This window comes from Cyprinodon tularosa, unplaced genomic scaffold, assembly GCF_016077235.1.
Source record: "Cyprinodon tularosa strain WSP-4 unplaced genomic scaffold, ASM1607723v1 ctg922, whole genome shotgun sequence".
Classification (NCBI taxonomy): domain Eukaryota; kingdom Metazoa; phylum Chordata; class Actinopteri; order Cyprinodontiformes; family Cyprinodontidae; genus Cyprinodon; species Cyprinodon tularosa.
In genome coordinates, this window is record NW_024039699.1 from 338,973 (window position 1) to 357,785 (window position 18,813).

The window sequence follows — 18,813 nt, forward strand, 5'->3', positions numbered from 1 at the left end:
AGAAGTTATGGGTACATTTTCTATAAGTTATGAGCTGAAACACGTCGGCGAGTCCGTCTGCCAGCGTCCGCCATCCGTGGTCCATCAGTTCCAGGTCAGTTATCTGATGGTCGACATCCGTTCAGTGTCAGTTCCTCATCAGTCGTGGCGTCTAGCTGATCCTAAACCTCTGACTAACTTGTGTATAACCTCTGAGTAACTTATCCAGAACTTCTCTCCAACATATCAGCGTATCTGACGTGTTCCAGACGAGCGCTGAACGTGTTTCTAACTTCCAGCTACTGTATAATGGCGTATTGGCAGCGTTTTGGTATAAAGGGGGTTCACAGGAGGAAACCGTCAGTTCTCCTCCAGACTTCATCCCCATCATAGGGGGAGCCAGAATGGGAGTGATGGAGTGTGAGTCTGGATCTGGTTAGTCTGGATCTGGTGGGTCTGGATCTGGTGGGTCTGGATCTGGTGGGTCTGGATCTGGTGTGTCTGGATCTGGTGGGTCTGGATCTGGTGGGTCTGGATCTGGTGGGTCTGGATCTGGTTAGTCTGGATCTGGTGAGTCTGGATCTGGTGGGTCTGGATCTGGTTAGTCTGGATCTGGTGAGTCTGGATCTGGTGGGTCTGGATTTGGTGGGTCTGGATCTGGTGGATCTGGATCTGGTTAGTCTGGATCTGGTGGGTCTGGATCTGGTGGGTCTGGATCTGGTGGGTCTGGATCTGGTGTGTCTGGATCTGGTGGGTCTGGATCTGGTGGGTCTGGATCTGGTGGGTCTGGATCTGGTTAGTCTGGATCTGGTGAGTCTGGATCTGGTGGGTCTGGATCTGGTTAGTCTGGATCTGGTGAGTCTGGATCTGGTGGGTCTGGATTTGGTGGGTCTGGATCTGGTGGATCTGGATCTGGTTAGTCTGGATCTGGTGGGTCTGGATCTGGTGAGTCTGGATCTGGTGAGTCTGGATCTGGTGAGTCTGGATCTGATGAGTCTGGATCTGGTGGGTCTGGATCTGGTGAGTCTGGATCTGGTGAGTCTGGATCTGGTGGGTCTGGATCTGGTGGGTCTGGATCTGGTTAGTCTGGATCTGGTGAGTCTGGATCTGGTGAGTCTGGATCTGGTGGGTCTGGATCTGGTAAGTCTGGATCTGGTGAGTCTGGATCTGGTGGGTCTGGATCTGGTGAGTCTGGATCTGGTGAGTCTGGATCTGGTGAGTCTGGATCTGGTGGGTCTGGATCTGGTAAGTCTGGATCTGATTAGTCTGGTTCTGGTTGGTCTGGATCTGGTGGGTCTGGATCTGGTGGGTCTGGATCTGGTGGGTCTGGATCTGGTGGGTCTGGATCTGGTGTGTCTGGATCTGGTGGGTCTGGATCTGGTGGGTCTGGATCTGGTGGGTCTGGATCTGGTTAGTCTGGATCTGGTGAGTCTGGATCTGGTGGGTCTGGATCTGGTTAGTCTGGATCTGGTGAGTCTGGATCTGGTGGGTCTGGATTTGGTGGGTCTGGATCTGGTGGATCTGGATCTGGTTAGTCTGGATCTGGTGGGTCTGGATCTGGTGAGTCTGGATCTGGTGAGTCTGGATCTGGTGAGTCTGGATCTGGTGGGTCTGGATCTGGTGGGTCTGGATCTGGTGAGTCTGGATCTGGTGAGTCTGGATCTGGTGGGTCTGGATCTGTTGGGTCTGGATCTGGTTAGTCTGGATCTGGTGAGTCTGGATCTGGTGAGTCTGGATCTGGTGGGTCTGGATCTGGTGAGTCTGGATCTGGTGAGTCTGGATCTGGTGGGTCTGGATCTGGTGAGTCTGGATCTGGTGAGTCTGGATCTGGTGGGTCTGGATCTGGTGGGTCTGGATCTGGTAAGTCTGGATCTGGTTAGTCTGGATCTGGTGGGTCTGGATCTGGTGAGTCTGGATCTGGTGAGTCTGGATCTGGTGAGTCTGGATCTGGTGGGTCTGGATCTGGTGGGTCTGGATCTGGTTAGTCTGGATCTGGTGAGTCTGGATCTGGTGAGTCTGGATCTGGTGGGTCTGGATCTGGTAAGTCTGGATCTGGTGAGTCTGGATCTGGTGGGTCTGGATCTGGTGGGTCTGGATCTGGTGGATCTGGATCTGGTTGGTGGGTCTGGATCTGGTGGGTCTGGATCTGGTTAGTCTGGATCTGGTGAGTCTGGATCTGGTGAGTCTGGATCTGGTGGGTCTGGATCTGGTAAGTCTGGATCTGGTGAGTCTGGATCTGGTGGGTCTGGATCTGGTGGGTCTGGATCTGGTGGATCTGGATCTGGTTAGTCTGGATCTGGTGGTTCTGGATCTGGTGGGTCTGGATCTGGTGGATCTGGATCTGGTGGGTCTGAATCTGGTGGGTCTGAATCTGGTGGGTCTGAATCTGGTGAGTCTGGATCTGGTGGGTCTGGATCTGGTGGGTCTGGATCTGGTGGGTCTGGATCTGGTGGGTCTGGATCTGGTGGGTCTGGATCTGGTGGGTCTGGATCTGGTGAGTCTGGATCTGGTTAGTCTGGATCTGGTGGGTCTGGATCTGGTGAGTCTGGATCTGGTTAGTCTGGATCTGGTGAGTCTGGATCTGGTTAGTCTGGATCTGGTGGGTCTGGATCTGGTGAGTCTGGATCTGGTGGGTCTGGATCTGTTGGATCTGGATCTGGTTAGTCTGGATCTGGTGAGTCTGGATCTGGTGGGTCTGGATCTGGTGGGTCTGGATCTGGTGAGTCTGGATCTGGTGGGTCTGGATCTGGTGAGTCTGGATCTGGTGGGTCTGGATCTGGTGGGTCTGGATCTGGTGAGTCTGGTTCTGGTGGATCTGGATCTGGTTAGTCTGGATCTGGTTAGTTTGGATCTGGTGGGTCTGGATCTGGGATGTCTGGATCTGGTGGGTCTGGATCTGGTGAGTGTGGATCTGGTGGATCTGGTGTGTCTGGATCTGGTGGATCTGGTTAGTCTGGATCTTGTTAGTCTGGATCTGGTGGATCTGAATCTGGTTAGTCTGGATCTGGTGAGTCTGGATCTGGTTAGTCTGGATCTGGTGAGTCTGGATCTGGTGGGTCTGGATCTGGTTAGTCTGGATCTGGTGGGTCTGGATCTGGTGAGTCTGGATCTGGTGAGTCTGGATCTGGTGGGTCTGGATCTGGTGGGTCTGGATCTGGTGGGTCTGGATCTGGTGGGTCTGGATCTGGTGGGTCTGGATCTGGTGAGTCTGGATCTGGTGAGTCTGGATCTGGTGAGTCTGGATCTGGTGGGTCTGGATCTGGTTAGTCTGGATCTGGTGGATCTGGTTAGTCTGGATCTGGTTAGTCTGGATCTGGTGAGTCTGGATCTGGTGGGTCTGGATCTGGTTAGTCTGGATCTGGTGAGTCTGGATCTGGTGGGTCTGGATCTGGTTAGTCTGGTTCTGGTGGATCTGGATCTGGTTAGTCTGGATCTGGTTAGTTTGGATCTGGTGGGTCTGGATCTGGGATGTCTGGATCTGGTGGGTCTGGATCTGGTGAGTGTGGATCTGGTGGATCTGGTGTGTCTGGATCTGGTGGATCTGGTTAGTCTGGATCTGGTTAGTCTGGATCTGGTGGATCTGGATCTGGTTAGTCTGGATCTGGTGGATCTGGATCTGGTTAGTCTGGATCTGGTGAGTCTGGATCTGGTGGGTCTGGATCTGGTTAGTCTGGATCTGGTGGATCTGGATCTGGTGAGTCTGGATCTGGTGAGTCTGGATCTGGTGAGTCTGGATCTGGTGAGTCTGGATCTGGTGAGTCTGGATCTGGTGGGTCTGGATCTGGTGTGTCTGGATCTGGTGGATATGGATCTGGTGGGTCTGGATCTGGTTAGTCTGGATCTGGTGAGTCTGGATCTGGTGGGTCTGGATCTGGTTTGTCTGGATCTGGTTAGTCTGGTTCTGGTTGGTCTGGATCTGGTGGGTCTGGATCTGGTGGGTCTGGATCTGGTTAGTCTGGTTCTGGTGAGTCTGGATCTGGTGGGTCTGGATCTGGTGGGTCTGGATCTGGTGGGTCTGGATCTGGTGGGTCTGGATCTGGTGGATCTGGATCTGGTTAGTCTGGATCTGGTGGGTCTGGATCTGGTGGGTCTGGATCTGGTGGGTCTGGATCTGGTGGATCTGGGTCTGGTTAGTCTGGATCTGGTGATTCTGGTTCGGGTGGGTCTGGATCTGGTTTGTCTGGATCTGATTAGTCTGGTTCTGGTTGGTCTGGATCTGGTGGGTCTGGATCTGGTGGGTCTGGATCTGGTTAGTCTGGATCTGGTGAGTCTGGATCTGGTGGATCTGGATATGGTGAGTCTGGATATGGTGGGTCTGGTTCTGGTGGGTCTGGTTCTGGTTAGTCTGGATCTGGTTAGTCTGGATCTTTTGGATTTGGATCTGGTGAGTCTGGTTCTGGTGAGTCTGGTTCTGGTGGATCTGGATCTGGTTAGTCTGGATCTGGTGAGTCTGGATCTGGTGGGTCTGGATCTGGTGGATCTGGATCTGGTGAGTCTGGATCTGGTGAGTCTGGATCTGGTGGGTCTGGATCTGGTGTGTCTGGATCTGGTGGATCTGGATCTGGTTAATCTGGATCTGGTGAGTCTGGATCTGGTGGGTCTGGATCTGGTGGGCCTGGATCTGGTGGGCCTGGATCTGGTTAGTCTGGATCTGGTGAGTCTGGATCTGGTAAGTCTGGATCTGGTGGGTCTGGATCTGGTGGGTCTGGATCTGGTGAGTCTGGATCTGGTGGGTCTGGTGAGTCTGGTTCTGGTGGGTCTGGATCTGGTTAGTCTGGTTCTGGTGGATCTGGTGAGTCTGGTTCTGGTGGGTCTGGATCTGGTGAGTCTGGATCTGGTGAGTCTGGATCTGGTGAGTCTGGATCTGGTGAGTCTGGATCTGGTGGGTCTGGATCTGGTGTGTCTGGATCTGGTGGATATGGATCTGGTGGGTCTGGATCTGGTTAGTCTGGATCTGGTGAGTCTGGATCTGGTGGGTCTGGATCTGGTTTGTCTGGATCTGGTTAGTCTGGTTCTGGTTGGTCTGGATCTGGTGGGTCTGGATCTGGTGGGTCTGGATCTGGTTAGTCTGGTTCTGGTGAGTCTGGATCTGGTGGGTCTGGATCTGGTGGGTCTGGATCTGGTGGGTCTGGATCTGGTGGGTCTGGATCTGGTGGATCTGGATCTGGTTGGTCTGGATCTGGTGGGTCTGGATCTGGTGGGTCTGGATCTGGTGGGTCTGGATCTGGTGGATCTGGGTCTGGTTAGTCTGGATCTGGTGATTCTGGTTCGGGTGGGTCTGGATCTGGTTTGTCTGGATCTGATTAGTCTGGTTCTGGTTGGTCTGGATCTGGTGGGTCTGGATCTGGTGGGTCTGGATCTGGTGGGTCTGGATGTGGTTAGTCTGGATCTGGTGAGTCTGGATCTGGTGGGTCTGGATCTGGTGGGTCTGGATCCGGTGGGTCTGGATCTGGTGAGTCTGGATCTGGTGGGTCTGGATCTGGTGGATCTGGATCTGGTTAGTCTGGATCTGGTGGATTTGGATCTGGTGAGTCTGGTTCTGGTGGATCTGGTGAGTCTGGTTCTGGTGGGTCTGGATCTGGTTAGTCTGGATCTGGTGGATCTGGTGAGTCTGGATCTGGTGGGTCTGGATCTGGTGGGTCTGGATCTGGTGAGTCTGGATCTGGTGAGTCTGGATCTGGTGAGTCTGGATCTGGTGGGTCTGGATCTGGTGTGTCTGGATCTGGTGGGTCTGGATCTGGTTAGTCTGGATCTGGTTAGTCTGGATCTGGTGGGTCTGGATCTGGTGGGTCTGGATCTGGTTAGTCTGGATCTGGTGAGTCTGGATCTGGTGGGTCTGGATCTGGTGGGTCTGGATCTGGTGGGTCTGGACCTGGTGAGTCTGGATCTGGTGAGTCTGGATCTGGTGAGTCTGGATCTGGTTAGTCTGGATCTGGTGAGTCTGGATCTGGTGGGTCTGGATCTGGTGAGTCTGGATCTGGTGAGTCTGGATCTGGTGGGTCTGGATCTGGTGGATCTGGTTAGTCTGGATCTGGTGGGTCTGGATCTGGTTAGTCTGGATCTGGTGGATTTGGATCTGGTGAGTCTGGTTCTGGTGGATCTGGATCTGGTGAGTCTGGTTCTGGTGGGTCTGGATCTGGTTAGTCTGGATCTGGTGGATCTGGTGAGTCTGGTTCTGGTGGGTCTGGATCTGGTTAGTCTGGATCTGGTGAGTCTGGATCTGGTGGGTCTGGATATGGTGGATCTGGTTCTGGTGGGTCTGGATCTGGTTAGTCTGGATCTGGTGGATCTGGTTAGTGTGGATCTGGTGGATCTGGTTCTGGTGGGTCTGGATCTGGTTAGTCTAGATCTGGTGGGTCTGGATCTGGTGGGTCTGGATCTGGTGGGTCTGGATCTGGTGAGTCTGGATCTGGTGGGTCTGGATATGGTGGATCTGGTTCTGGTGGGTCTGGATCTGGTTAGTCTGGATCTGGTGAGTCTGGATCTGGTGGGTCTGGATATGGTGGATCTGGTTCTGGTGGGTCTGGATCTGGTTAGTCTGGATCTGGTGGATCTGGTTAGTGTGGATCTGGTGGATCTGGTTCTGGTGGGTCTGGATCTGGTTAGTCTAGATCTGGTGGGTCTGGATCTGGTGGGTCTGGATCTGGTGGGTCTGGATCTGGTGAGTCTGGATCTGGTGGGTCTGGATATGGTGGATCTGGTTCTGGTGGGTCTGGATCTGGTTAGTCTGGATCTGGTGGATCTGGATCTGGTTAGTGTGGATCTGGTGAGTCTGGTTCTGGTGGGTCTGGATCTGGTGGGTCTGGATCTGGTTACTCTGGATCTGGTGGGTCTGGATCTGGTGGGTCTGGATCTGGTGGGTCTGGATCTGGTGAGTCTGGATCTGGTGAGTCTGGATCTGGTGGATCTGGATCTGGTGAGTCTGGTTCGGGTGGGTCTGGATCTGGTTTGTCTGGATGTGGTTAGTTCGGTTCTGGTTGGTCTGGATCTGGTGGGTCTGGATCTGGTGGGTCTGGATCTGGTTAGTCTGGATCTGGTTAGTCTGGATCTGGTTAGTCTGGATCTGGTGAGTCTGGTTCTGGTGGGTCTGGATCTGGTTAGTCTGGATCTGGTTAGTCTGGATCTCGTTAGTCTGGATTTGGTTAGTCTGGATCTGGTTAGTCTGGATTTGGTTAGTCTGGATCTGGTTAGTCTGGATCTGGTTAGTCTGGATCTGGTGGATCTGGATCTGGTTAGTCTGGATTTTATGGATGTGGATCTGGTTAGTCTGGATCTGGTGGGTCTGGATCTGGTTAGTCTGGATCTGGTTAGTCTGGATTGGATGGATCTGGATCTGATTAGTCTGGATCTGGTGGGTCTGGATCTGGATCTGGTTAGTCTGGATCTGGTTAGTCTGGATTTGATGGATCTGGATCTGGTTATTCTGGATCTGGTGGATCTGGATCTGGTTAGTCTGGATCTGGTTAGTCTGGATCTGGTGGATCTGGATCTGGTTAGTCTGGTTCTGGTTAGTCTGGATCTGGTGGGTCTGGATCTGGATCTGGTTAGTCTGGATCTGGTTAGTCTGGATCTGGTGGGTCTGGATCTGGATCTGGTTAGTCTGGATCTGGTGGATCCGGATCTGGTTAGTCTGGATCTGGTTAGTCTGGAGCTGGTTAGTCTGGATCTGGTGGGTCTGGGTCTGGTCCACAGCGGATTCTTCAGGCAGGTATAAAGCGAAGGAGATCATGTCGTGGTTATCGGTGATAGACTTCCTGTGCTGGATCTAATTTCAGGACTTTTACGTTTGTTCTTTTAATCCAATATTGACGGTAAAGAGTGAATGAAAAACTAACTAACTGAATCATTACCCCCATGTTCAGATGCACCAGTACAGACTGATGACACCGTCCGATACCCCCCCCCCCCTTCATTCGGTGAACCAGGCGATCAGACGTGGAGGAAACAGTCCAATCAGACGGACCAAGCAGGTGGTTGCTCCATGCAGACGGAGCCAGCAGGTGGTTGCTCCATGCAGACGGAGCAAGCAGGTGGTTGCTCCATGCAGACGGAGCAGGCAGGTGGTTGCTTCATGCAGACGGACCAAGCAGGTGGTTGCTCCATGCAGACGGAGCAGGCAGGTGGTTGCTCCATGCAGACGGAGCAGGCAGGTGGTTGCTTCATGCAGACGGAGCAAGCAGGTGGTTGCTCCATGCAGACGGAGCAAGCAGGTGGTTGCTTCATGCAGACGGAGCAAGCAGGTGGTTGCTTCATGCAGACGGAGCAAGCAGGTGGTTGCTCCATGCAGACGGAGCAAGCAGGTGGTTGCTCCATGCAGACGGAGCAAGCAGGTGGTTGCTCCATGCAGACGGAGCAAGCAGGTGGTTGCTTCATGCAGACGGAGCAAGCAGGTGGTTGCTTCATGCAGACGGAGCAGGCAGGTGGTTGCTCCATGCAGACTGAGCAGGCAGGTGGTTGCTTCATGCAGACGGACCAAGCAGGTGGTTGCTCCATGCAGACGGAGCAGGCAGGTGGTTGCTTCATGCAGACGGACCAAGCAGGTGGTTGCTCCATGCAGACGGAGCAGGCAGGTGGTTGCTTCATGCAGACGGAGCAAGCAGGTGGTTGCTCCATGCAGACGGAGCAAGCAGGTGGTTGCTCCATGCAGACGGAGCAAGCAGGTGGTTGCTCCATGCAGACGGAGCAAGCAGGTGGTTGCTCCATGCAGACGGAGCAAGCAGGTGGTTGCTCCATGCAGACGGAGCAAGCAGGTGGTTGCTCCATGCAGACGGAGCAAGCAGGTGGTTGCTCCATGCAGACGGAGCAAGCAGGTGGTTGCTTCATGCAGACGGAGCAAGCAGGTGGTTGCTTCATGCAGACGGAGCAGGCAGGTGGTTGCTCCATGCAGACTGAGCAGGCAGGTGGTTGCTTCATGCAGACGGACCAAGCAGGTGGTTGCTCCATGCAGACTGAGCAGGCAGGTGGTTGCTTCATGCAGACGGACCAAGCAGGTGGTTGCTCCATGCAGACGGAGCAGGCAGGTGGTTGCTTCATGCAGACGGACCAAGCAGGTGGTTGCTCCATGCAGACGGAGCAGGCAGGTGGTTGCTCCATGCAGACGGAGCAAGCAGGTGGTTGCTTCATGCAGACGGAGCAAGCAGGTGGTTGCTTCATGTCTCCCCTGAAGGCCTTACCTGAGTCTCAGCAGCTGGAGCTCCTGCAGCTCCCCAACAGCTCTGGGTAAACTGCTCAGCTGGTTGTCATGGAGCTGCAGGAACAAAGGAAAGCTTGGATCACAAAGAAAGCCAATAAAAACACTCAGAGCAGCAGAGGGGCCCTCATGGTGAAGGGCCCCTTAGAGGATCACATGGAGGGCCCCAGGGGTCAGAGCTGCAGGGTCAGGGCTGCAGGGTCAGAGCTGCAGGATCAGAGCTGCAGGATCAGAGCTGCAGGATCAGAGCTGCAGGGTCAGGGCTGCAGGGTCAGATACTCACATCCAGGGCGGTGAGCGCTGGGAGCAGCTGGATGTCTTCAGAGAGCTCAGTCAGGCGGTTGGAGGACAGCAGCAGCTTGGTCAGGTCCGTCTGCTCCCACCATCGATCTGATCCTGTGAAGGACACGTCCTCCTTGGCTTCTGCTGGTTCGTCCACGTTAAGCCGGTAAACGCTCTGAGGGACTGAACAGGAAGACATCTAAGACCAGAGAACCAGAGCCAGCTGAGGGGGAGGGGCTTAGAGCTGGGCGAGATACGGGGAGGAAGGACAGAACGTCCAGCGGGGGAATAATAACAGAAAATCCCTAAAGCTCAGATCTATGCTCTGATGGGGCGCTGTTTGAAAAGCTTTCAGGTCAAAAATGTATATTTATGATTATCTAGTGTTTTAGGAGGACAATAAGGGCTTATTTGTTCCTAATCATTTTTCACTTTGTCTTTAGATCATTTATAAAACGTTCCAGAATAAATATTTATTAGTTTTTAATATTTATTGAATAAACAAAATATTTGGTGTTAAATGAGGATGATGTAACCAGAACTACACTATTGTCCTAATTTCCACAGCAACACTGTAATGTCCCTTTAAAAGGTTTCTATGAAAGGTTGTTTGGGTAGTTGCTATGGAGTTGCTATACATCACAGCAGTGACATGGTGAAGTAAAGCCAAGGTAAATATTGCTGGAAATGAAAATATTTTCATTGTTTATAATTTCCAAACATGCCGTAACATCAACTCAGTTTGGAAACTAATATGATAATATTATAAAATAACACTTTTTTAGACAACTTTTGACATGTTTCTAACTATAATTTACATGCTAAACATTTTGCGGTGGTGCCAGCCCCCCCTCTCTCCCACCCTTAGTACCACCTATGCATAACTGCAATTAATTTATTATTTAATTAAGTATTTATTCATCATTATTATTTATTATAATGCTTCATAAAGTTTATAAAAAGAAAGGTTTGTTATCTTTTTTTACCTGATCTATAAATGTCTGCGTTTAACAATAAAGGCATAAACAATTCAAACTATATATGAAATTGTTCTTCCAGTGAAAAAATATTATGTGTATCAAAGTATTTTAGAATAAATGACAAATATTTACATGTGATGGAAACATCTGTGCCCGCCCAGTTCTGTTAAAAAAAAAAACATCAATTTGTCTTAAAAATTCAGTTTGTTTTCTTATGAATCTTCAAACTAGAATAATTATGCTAACTGATCACATTGTGACAATTTATAGTTTATTATACTTTTTGTCTTAATGTTTGCAAGGCCAATAGTGCCCGTATTAGAGAATCGTATATATTTAGTTATATGTATATAAACATCTCTAATATTAGCTTAAAGCCCTGAAAAAGGACAGATTAGCAGCTATTTTCTCCCTTCTGGAGTTCCAGAGTGGTGACTGGCGATGTGCTGCCAAACTTGTGGAAAGTTATCCTTCCAGTCCTGACATCAATAATACTCTAGCTGAAGGCTACGCTAAGTAGCGACCAAACCCCTCTGCACTCGCTGGATCGAGTCACACCACCTGAACGTACCGTTTGATTTTTCTGCCTGCAAATCAAACCGAGTTTAAGGCAGTATTTCCTGAATCCTGCAGAGCAGAGGAGAGCTAATGCAGCTCTGCTAACCTAAAACCGCCAAAAGGAGCAACAGCGGGGCCCAGAGATTGATGTTCACCAAAGCAGGTGTTAGAAGCTGCCGACCCGTGACTGTTCCTGCCTGATAGGGGCCCCTGAGGAGCAGCTACAAGATGGCCGCGGCTACCATTCAACTGCCATGACTAATTTTTTTCCCCCCCAGCTTTTATAATCTATCTCTGTTACAGGGATATGTACCTAAAGCTTTTAAGGTTGCTGGAATTAAACCTCTGCCTAAGAAACTGTCTCTTGACCCAGATGACTTGGTCAATTATAGACCTATATCCAATCTTCCTTTCTGATCTAAAATTCTTGAGAAAGTAGTTGCCAAACAAGTTTGCGATCACTTCCACCATAATGAACTTTTTGAAGAGTTTCAGTCTGGCTTTAGAGCTCATCATAGCACTGAAACAGCTCTGGTGAAAGTCACTAATGATATTCTCATGGCCTCAGATAATGGACTTGTATCTGTGCTCGTCCTGTTGGATCTCAGTGCTGCGTTTGATCCAGTTGATCATAATATTCTTTTAGAAAGACTTGAATATTTTGTTGGAATTAAAGGAACAGATCTAGACTGGTTTAAATCTGATCTATCTGATCGATTTCAGTTTGTTCATGTTAATGATAGATCTTCAACAGCCCCCTGGGTGTCAAGGAAAAAAAAAAGCCGGTGGAAATCCGTGGGCACAGATTGATAAACTTCTCTCGGTTTTCCGATCCATGCGCTAGCATCCATAAACTGTGCTCTCGGTTTTCCGATCCGTGCACTAGCATCCATAAACTGTGCTCTCAGTTTTCCGATCTGTGCGCTAGCATCCATAAACTGTGCTCTCGGTTTTCCGATCCATGCACTAACATCCATAAACTGTGCTCTCGGTTTTCCGATCCGTGCGCTAGCATCCATAAACTGTGCTCTCAGTTTTCCGATCTGTGCGCTAGCATCCATAAACTGTGCTCTCGGTTTTCCGATCAGTGCGCTAGCATCAATAAACTGTGCTCTCGGTTTTCCGATCCGTGCACTAGCATCCATAAACTGTGCTCTCGGTTTTCCGATTCGTGCGCTAGCATCCACAAACTGTGCTCTCGGTTTTCCGATCTGTGCGCTAGCATCAATAAACTGTGATCTCGGTTTTCCGATCCGTGCGCTAGCATCAATAAACTGTGCTCTCGGTTTTCCGATCCGTGCGCTAGCATCAATAAACTGTGCTCTCAGTTTATTAATCAGTGCGCTAGCATCCATAAACTGTGCTCTCGGTTTATTGATCCGTGCGCTAGCATCCATAAACTGTGCTCTCGGTTTATTGATCCATGCGCTAGCATCAATAAACTGTGCTCTCGGTTTATTGATCCGTGCGCTAGCATCAATAAACTGTGCTCTCGGTTTATTGATCCGTGCGCTAGCATCAATAAACTGTGCTCTCGGTTTATTGATCCGTGCGCAAGCATCCATAAAATGTGCTCTCGGTTTATTGATCCGTGCGCTAGCATCCATAAACTGTGCTCTCGGTTTATTGATCCGTGCGCTAGCATCAATAAACTGTGCTCTCGGTTTATTGATCCGTGCGCTAGCATCAATAAACTGTGCTCTCGGTTTATTGATCCGTGCGCTAGCATCAATAAACCGTGTGCCCTGCTTTGCATTCCGTGAGCACACAGCTGCTCCGGAACCTTCGGAGTTGGATGCATGGGTCGCACCTACACCCAGGGGGCTCTGTACAATTTCAAGGGAACTTAAATGGGGAAAAAAAGAAAAGCAATTAAAAAAAATAATCCCAGATTATTTTTCTAACTGTAGTTCTGTTTTCTACCAGTAGGTGGCGACATGGAGCAATCTAGTATAAATGATCTCTCCCCTTCTGTTTCCTTCTCCATCATTTTTAACAATTACAGATTTTTGAACGCTGTATAATCTTCTTCCTTTCTCATTTTTTGCCATAATTCTGTTTCTTTCTTTTTAATGGTTGATTTCCAAATGGAATCTGGTCTTTATTCTGCTTTCCTAAAGCTTTTTTCAGCTTTTTTATCTCGTCTGCTGTTTCATTTCCTCTGTCTGCTGGAACCCAACATCTATTCCATTCCTAAATGATCTAAACAAACTGATGAATTTATAATATAAGCTCTTTCCTGTTATTTCCTCCTGAATTAATGTTTTCTGTTGCAGCTTTAGAATCTGTCCGGTCTGACCTCCTCCTCCTGGAAACATAATTGCTACCATTTCTGCTGTGTTTATAGATAAAATGTCTGTTAATCTTTGACATATATTAAACTCTGGAATGAATATCTCTTATTCCCACATTTCCCTTTGAACCATCTGTGTAAATTTTTATATAAGTATAATAAAATTGTCTAATATATAAACTAGTTTTAAGCCCAACTTCATTATGTTTCAATTCTCTTTTCATTTCATGTATTTTCAAGTCAGCTATTGTTTCTGCAAACAGCCGTGGTGCTGCAGCACTGATGGGACTAACGCCGTTACCTTGTTTTAGTAACGAGTAATCTAACTAATTGTTTTTTCAATGTAACGTGCCCAACACTGGTGCTGCAGCACTGATGGGTTATCTATAGAGAATATCTGATCATCCATTCATTCAGTCCAGCTGAAGCCATTTCTTGTAAATATTCCCAACAGTCTTAATGATGCTGCTGCTGAGTTTCCTTCACTGAAGCTTTTAATTCTGATCCAATGTGAAAATTAGAACAGCATTATTGGGGTTAGGGATGCAGGATATTGGGATTTTGGCCGATATCCGATATTTTAAAACTCATGTAGCCGATAACCGATATCGATACCGATGTTAAAGCTGGACAAAAATAAGTAGTCATTGAAAATAGCAGTTTTGTTATCCATTTCTGACACTTTGAAAATAATAAACTCAAATATATTTTCATATGCTGATATCAAATTGATTTTTAAAAACGCGGTATCGATCTATTTTACTTTCAAAATCTGGTGAAATTTCATCGTTCTGTTACAAACTCTCGTGATATTTTGCAAATTCTTGTGAGATTTTGTTAGTAAAATAGGTCGATACCGCGTCAATATATCAACATATAAAAATATGGCAACATTTGGTGAATTTTCGGGGGATTTCGTAGCATAACGATGACATATAACAATATTTCATTAGTAAAAGAGATTGATATGGTGTTTTTAAATGGCAATATATCAGCATATGAAGATATTGGGATATTTTAATGGATCAATATTTTTTCCCTCGTCTTTAAAAGTTTTTAAGTCTGTAAAAAAGACGTTTTTGAGGAAGAAGAAGAAGTAGTATTTTTTTTTTTTTTTAGACTTTAGAAACTCAGAAGCTGATCAAATATCGGGTTAAATATCGGTGGGGGGGCCGATGTCCGATATTCAGTTTTAAGGCCGATACCGATAGGGGGCCGATTATATCCTGCATGCCTAAATGGGGTAGTTTAGTTGCTCCAGTAGCTTTACTTAACGCCCTATATTGTAATTTATCTGCTGTTTGTAACAATGATTTTGCTGCTGCTCTATATACCATCCATCTATAATCTATTGCTGATCTGCCCGGTAGATATTCAATAGAGATTGCTTATCAGCCCCCCAATCATTCCCAGCCACGGCTTTCAGGTTTATTACTTTCTTTCCTTTTGTTTCTAACTGCTTAATTTTCCCTGAATGTGAACCATCTCACCATAATCCTAAATGTTTGAATTCTGTCCCTCTTTTAATAGATTGATCATATAATTTTATTTCTCCTATATCCATATTTCTTTTATCACTGAAAATCATTAAACAGGATTTACTGACAGTTTGAATCTCCAATCATGTGACCATTTTTCTATTTTATTAACGGCTCTCTTTATATTTTTAACTACGAACGAGTCATTCCTTCCCCTCGACCGTATGGATCCATCATCTGCATAAAGTGCTGATTTAATTCATCTAGAGTTAAGAATATATCATTAATCATAATATTGACAGGACTAATTACACTCCCTTGAGGAACGCCGTTTTCTATTTTAACATCTTTCAAGTATTCGTCTCCAACTGTAACTGTTGCTATCCAGTTAAACATTCTTCCACCTTCCCTTATTCACTAAATCAATAAACCTTCCCTCCACAGTCAGTCAGATGCTTTTCCAATGTCCGAAAACTGCTCATTTTTAGTCCCTGTTCTACGTCATTAGATTCTCACCACAGCATCTATTGTAGACCTCCCTGCTCTAGAATAAACCCTCTCCTCTTTCCTAACATTCTCTCCATCCAGTCACAGCAGTGAATCTTAAAGCTGTTGGTCTGTAATTAACTGAAGAACCTTTTCCTGGTTGATTAAATGGGAGGATTGCTGCACTTTTCCATTCATTAGGAACTTCACCTTCTCTCCAAATTTTATTTAAAAGTTTTAATATTAATTTTAATGTTGTTTCTGGTTAATCTTCTACACATTGCATCACATAGATCAAGGGTCTGCAACCTATGGCTCCAGAGCCACATGTGGCTCTTTGGACCCTCTGCAGCGGCTCATAAAGTGGCTAAAATGTATATAAAAACCTAAATAATGTACTACAAAATAAATACCAGTCTTAAAAGCTTTAGTGTTTTTTATAAGATGGATAAGAAGGACATTAAAAGAACCAGAAATATGTTTTTAGAGTCACTTTCCTTTTAATTAGCTTGGAATTTATGTGTTTTAATATTATTTTAAAAGATAAAATACATACATTGTTGGTTGTTTAAGATGGCAACTAATTTCCTATACTAGATAATAAAAAAAACAAATTGTTTTTCTAAAATGTCATCTAACTTGCGGCTCTAAAGAGCTTTTACTTGGTCAGACTCAGAGCAAAATGGCTCTTTGGATATGAAAGGTTGCAGACCCCTGACATAGATCATCATCTCCTAGAGCTCAGTATCCAGTATCTTTTATAGCTGTTTTTATTCCATTCATACTTATTTCTCAATTTATTGCTGAAACTGATCCATTTTTCTTTCTTTTTGTAAATATAATTAAATTATTTGAGTTTTTGTTCTTCCTATGAATATTTCCTGGCTGTTCACTATTCACTGCAGTAAAACCAGAACTTTATTTAAGGCCAAAGATCATTAACAGCAGACAGTGATTCACATCTGACTTCTACTTTAATATTGACCAAACATTTGATTATTTAACTTCTGCTCCTCTGGAACAAAAACTTTCATTTTTAGCCTCTTTAATTGTTTTATTAGCCTTTCCTGCTTATTATGTAATTCAGTTCTATTCAGTTTATTTCTATAGATCCAATTCACATCATGTCATCTCAGGGCACTTTATAGATCCAGGTCATCCAGTCAGATTGATTCAAAGTTTAATAAAATATTTATATTTTTATTCAAAGTTTTATAAGATTTTCTCCTGTCATAATTTTCCCATGTTGCTTTGAATGCTTTATTGCTGCGGTCCTCTTCCACCATGGCCTAGCCCTGGCTTTCCTTTAGTTGTTGATTTTGGACCAAGTTCTGCAGGGACACGCCCCCTTCCCAGAGGACACGCCCCCTCCAACAGGGACCCCGCCCCCCTTCCCGCAGGGACCCGCCGCTGTCCCGCTTCTTTTCCCCGCAGAAACCTTCTTCCTCCAGCGGCTCTTACCTTCCAGCAAGCCCCGCCCGGACAGGTTAAGATGGCCGCTCTTCCTGGCCGCCTTCAGTAACCCGCAGGGAACCGCAGCTTCCGGCTGGGAGCTCCGGAATCCCGCCAGACTGTCGACGTTAGCCGCCCTTTTCAACCGGGACATGTTCGTTGATAGAGCCGAGCAGAGCTGGCTGCCCGCCGGGTAACAGCCTCCTCCTCACCGGATGCTGGAATCAACCACACGCCTTCCTCTTCCGCCCCGAACCTTCACAATAAAAGCCGCTCAAACCATAGACATTATACATAGACACTATACACATAGACACTATACACATAGACATTATAGACAGATCTATCTCTACGGTTCAATCTTCCAAGTGAATAAATTAATTTGGGGCAACAGCTAAAGATTATTTTGCAAATTGATTAATTTGTTGATTATTTATTCAATGAATCGATTCATAATCTTTTAGCCAAAGTTTCCTTAAAGAAGATTTTTTATAAGATCAACGCAGGTGAAACTCAAACTTTATATTTGTGGAGTTCTAGATAGAGCAGACAAAAACATTTTTTTTTATTATCTTAAATGCTACATTTTTACATATTTTCCTTTACATTTTTCGCTGCTCTGACTGCGTCGCTCTGTTGACTAAAGTTTTATTTTAGATTCTCTATCATGCAGTTAAACATTAATCCATTACTAAATTAATTGATTTTTATTTCAATAAACAATTAATCATGATTAATCTGATTAATTGTTTCAGCCCTAGTTTAATCACTAAAATCCAAAAAAAATAAATAAATAAAAACTTTCACATTTATTTACCAACCTAAATAAAATAAACATTATAATAGTAAATGAAGATACAGGTAGTAAATAAAAAACTTGTAGAATCTGAGTGTTGGTTGAATTCCTGCTCCAGAACAGTTCAATCAAACGGCTGAATTGGGCGCGGTGGTTGGAGCACATGACCCATCTAAGGAGGCCTCGACGCGGCCCACCGCTGTTTGGGTCCGGCCTGCGGTCCTTTCCCTCATCCCCCCCTCTCGTGCCCCCCTTTAGTTTATCAGTTTATCGGTGCTAATTAAATTCGAAGAAGAGCAATTACCCAGCAAAGTATTCATCGGTTACATCAGCTATAATGTCAAAATCTACAATCCTCCACCATTTAGATGCTTTAAATGCCAAAAATTCAGACACATAGCAGCAGTTTGTAAAGGAAAACAGAGGCGTGGAAGGTCTGCAGGAGAGCATGAGTATGGAAAATGTGGAAAAGAAGCTAAAATAAAATGCTGTAACTGTGGTGGAGAACATTCTGCTGCTTATCGTGGCTGTGAAGCAGCAAAAGGTCTGAGGAAATAAAAAAATGAAATTTGAGCTCAGAATAACTTTCAATTCAATTCAGTTTATTTATATAGCGCCAAATTCACAACACATGTCATCTCAAGGCACTTTACAGTTCAACCAGATCATACAGTCAAATTGATACAAAGTTTTCTATCTAAGGAAAACCAGTTGATTGCATCGACTCATTGACTCAAATACAATCCCTCACACTAAGCATGCTTGTAGCGACAGTGGAGAGGAAAAACTCCCTTTTAACAGGAAGAAACCTCCAGCAGAACCAGGCTCAGTGTGAGCGGCCATCTGCCGAGGCCGACTGGGGTTCAAGGAGACAGAAGCAGAGATACAAAAAGCAGCTGTAAAAGGCGGCCCCGTCCAGGAAACACACAGCCAGGCAGACGAGCTCCAAGGCAGCTCCCATGTCAGAGGATGAAGAGAGCACATCCACTCAGTCACGGTCAGAGAAACAGGACCACACTGGAAAACAGGCCGATCTCCAACATCTATAAACAAGGGTGTTGATAGAAGCAGCACAGCTGATGTTTCTTTCCAGGATGACGTCACAGCCAAACAGGAACAGACGAGGCAAAGCTACTCTGAGGAAAAGCAGAGAGAGCAGAACGTTAGAGATTGAACTAACAGATTCTGCAGAGTGGGAGAATAGAGATAGAATGAAGCAGAATGATGAAAAAGGGGTCCCTATGTCCTCCAGCAGTCTAAGCCTATAGCAGCAGAACTATAGAGATAGATCAGGATAACCCGAGCCACTCTAACTAGAA

General features: G+C 46.6%; 1 protein-coding gene across 1 annotated transcript in view; it reads right to left on the minus strand.

Annotated features, from left to right (window-relative positions):
• The window catches only part of lrrc40 (leucine rich repeat containing 40), a 38,889-nt gene extending 21,950 nt beyond the window's left edge, over window positions 1-16,939 (minus strand). Inside the window, exons 1-3 of the mRNA XM_038274619.1 lie at window positions 16,708-16,939; window positions 9,453-9,634; window positions 9,153-9,226 (exon numbers count right to left, since the gene is read on the minus strand). Of these exons, the coding sequence (XP_038130547.1) occupies window positions 9,153-9,226; window positions 9,453-9,634; window positions 16,708-16,852 (401 nt within the window). The 5' untranslated portion in view covers window positions 16,853-16,939. The remainder of the gene's footprint in view (window positions 1-9,152; window positions 9,227-9,452; window positions 9,635-16,707) is intronic.
• Window positions 16,940-18,813: the final 1,874 nt, after the last annotated feature.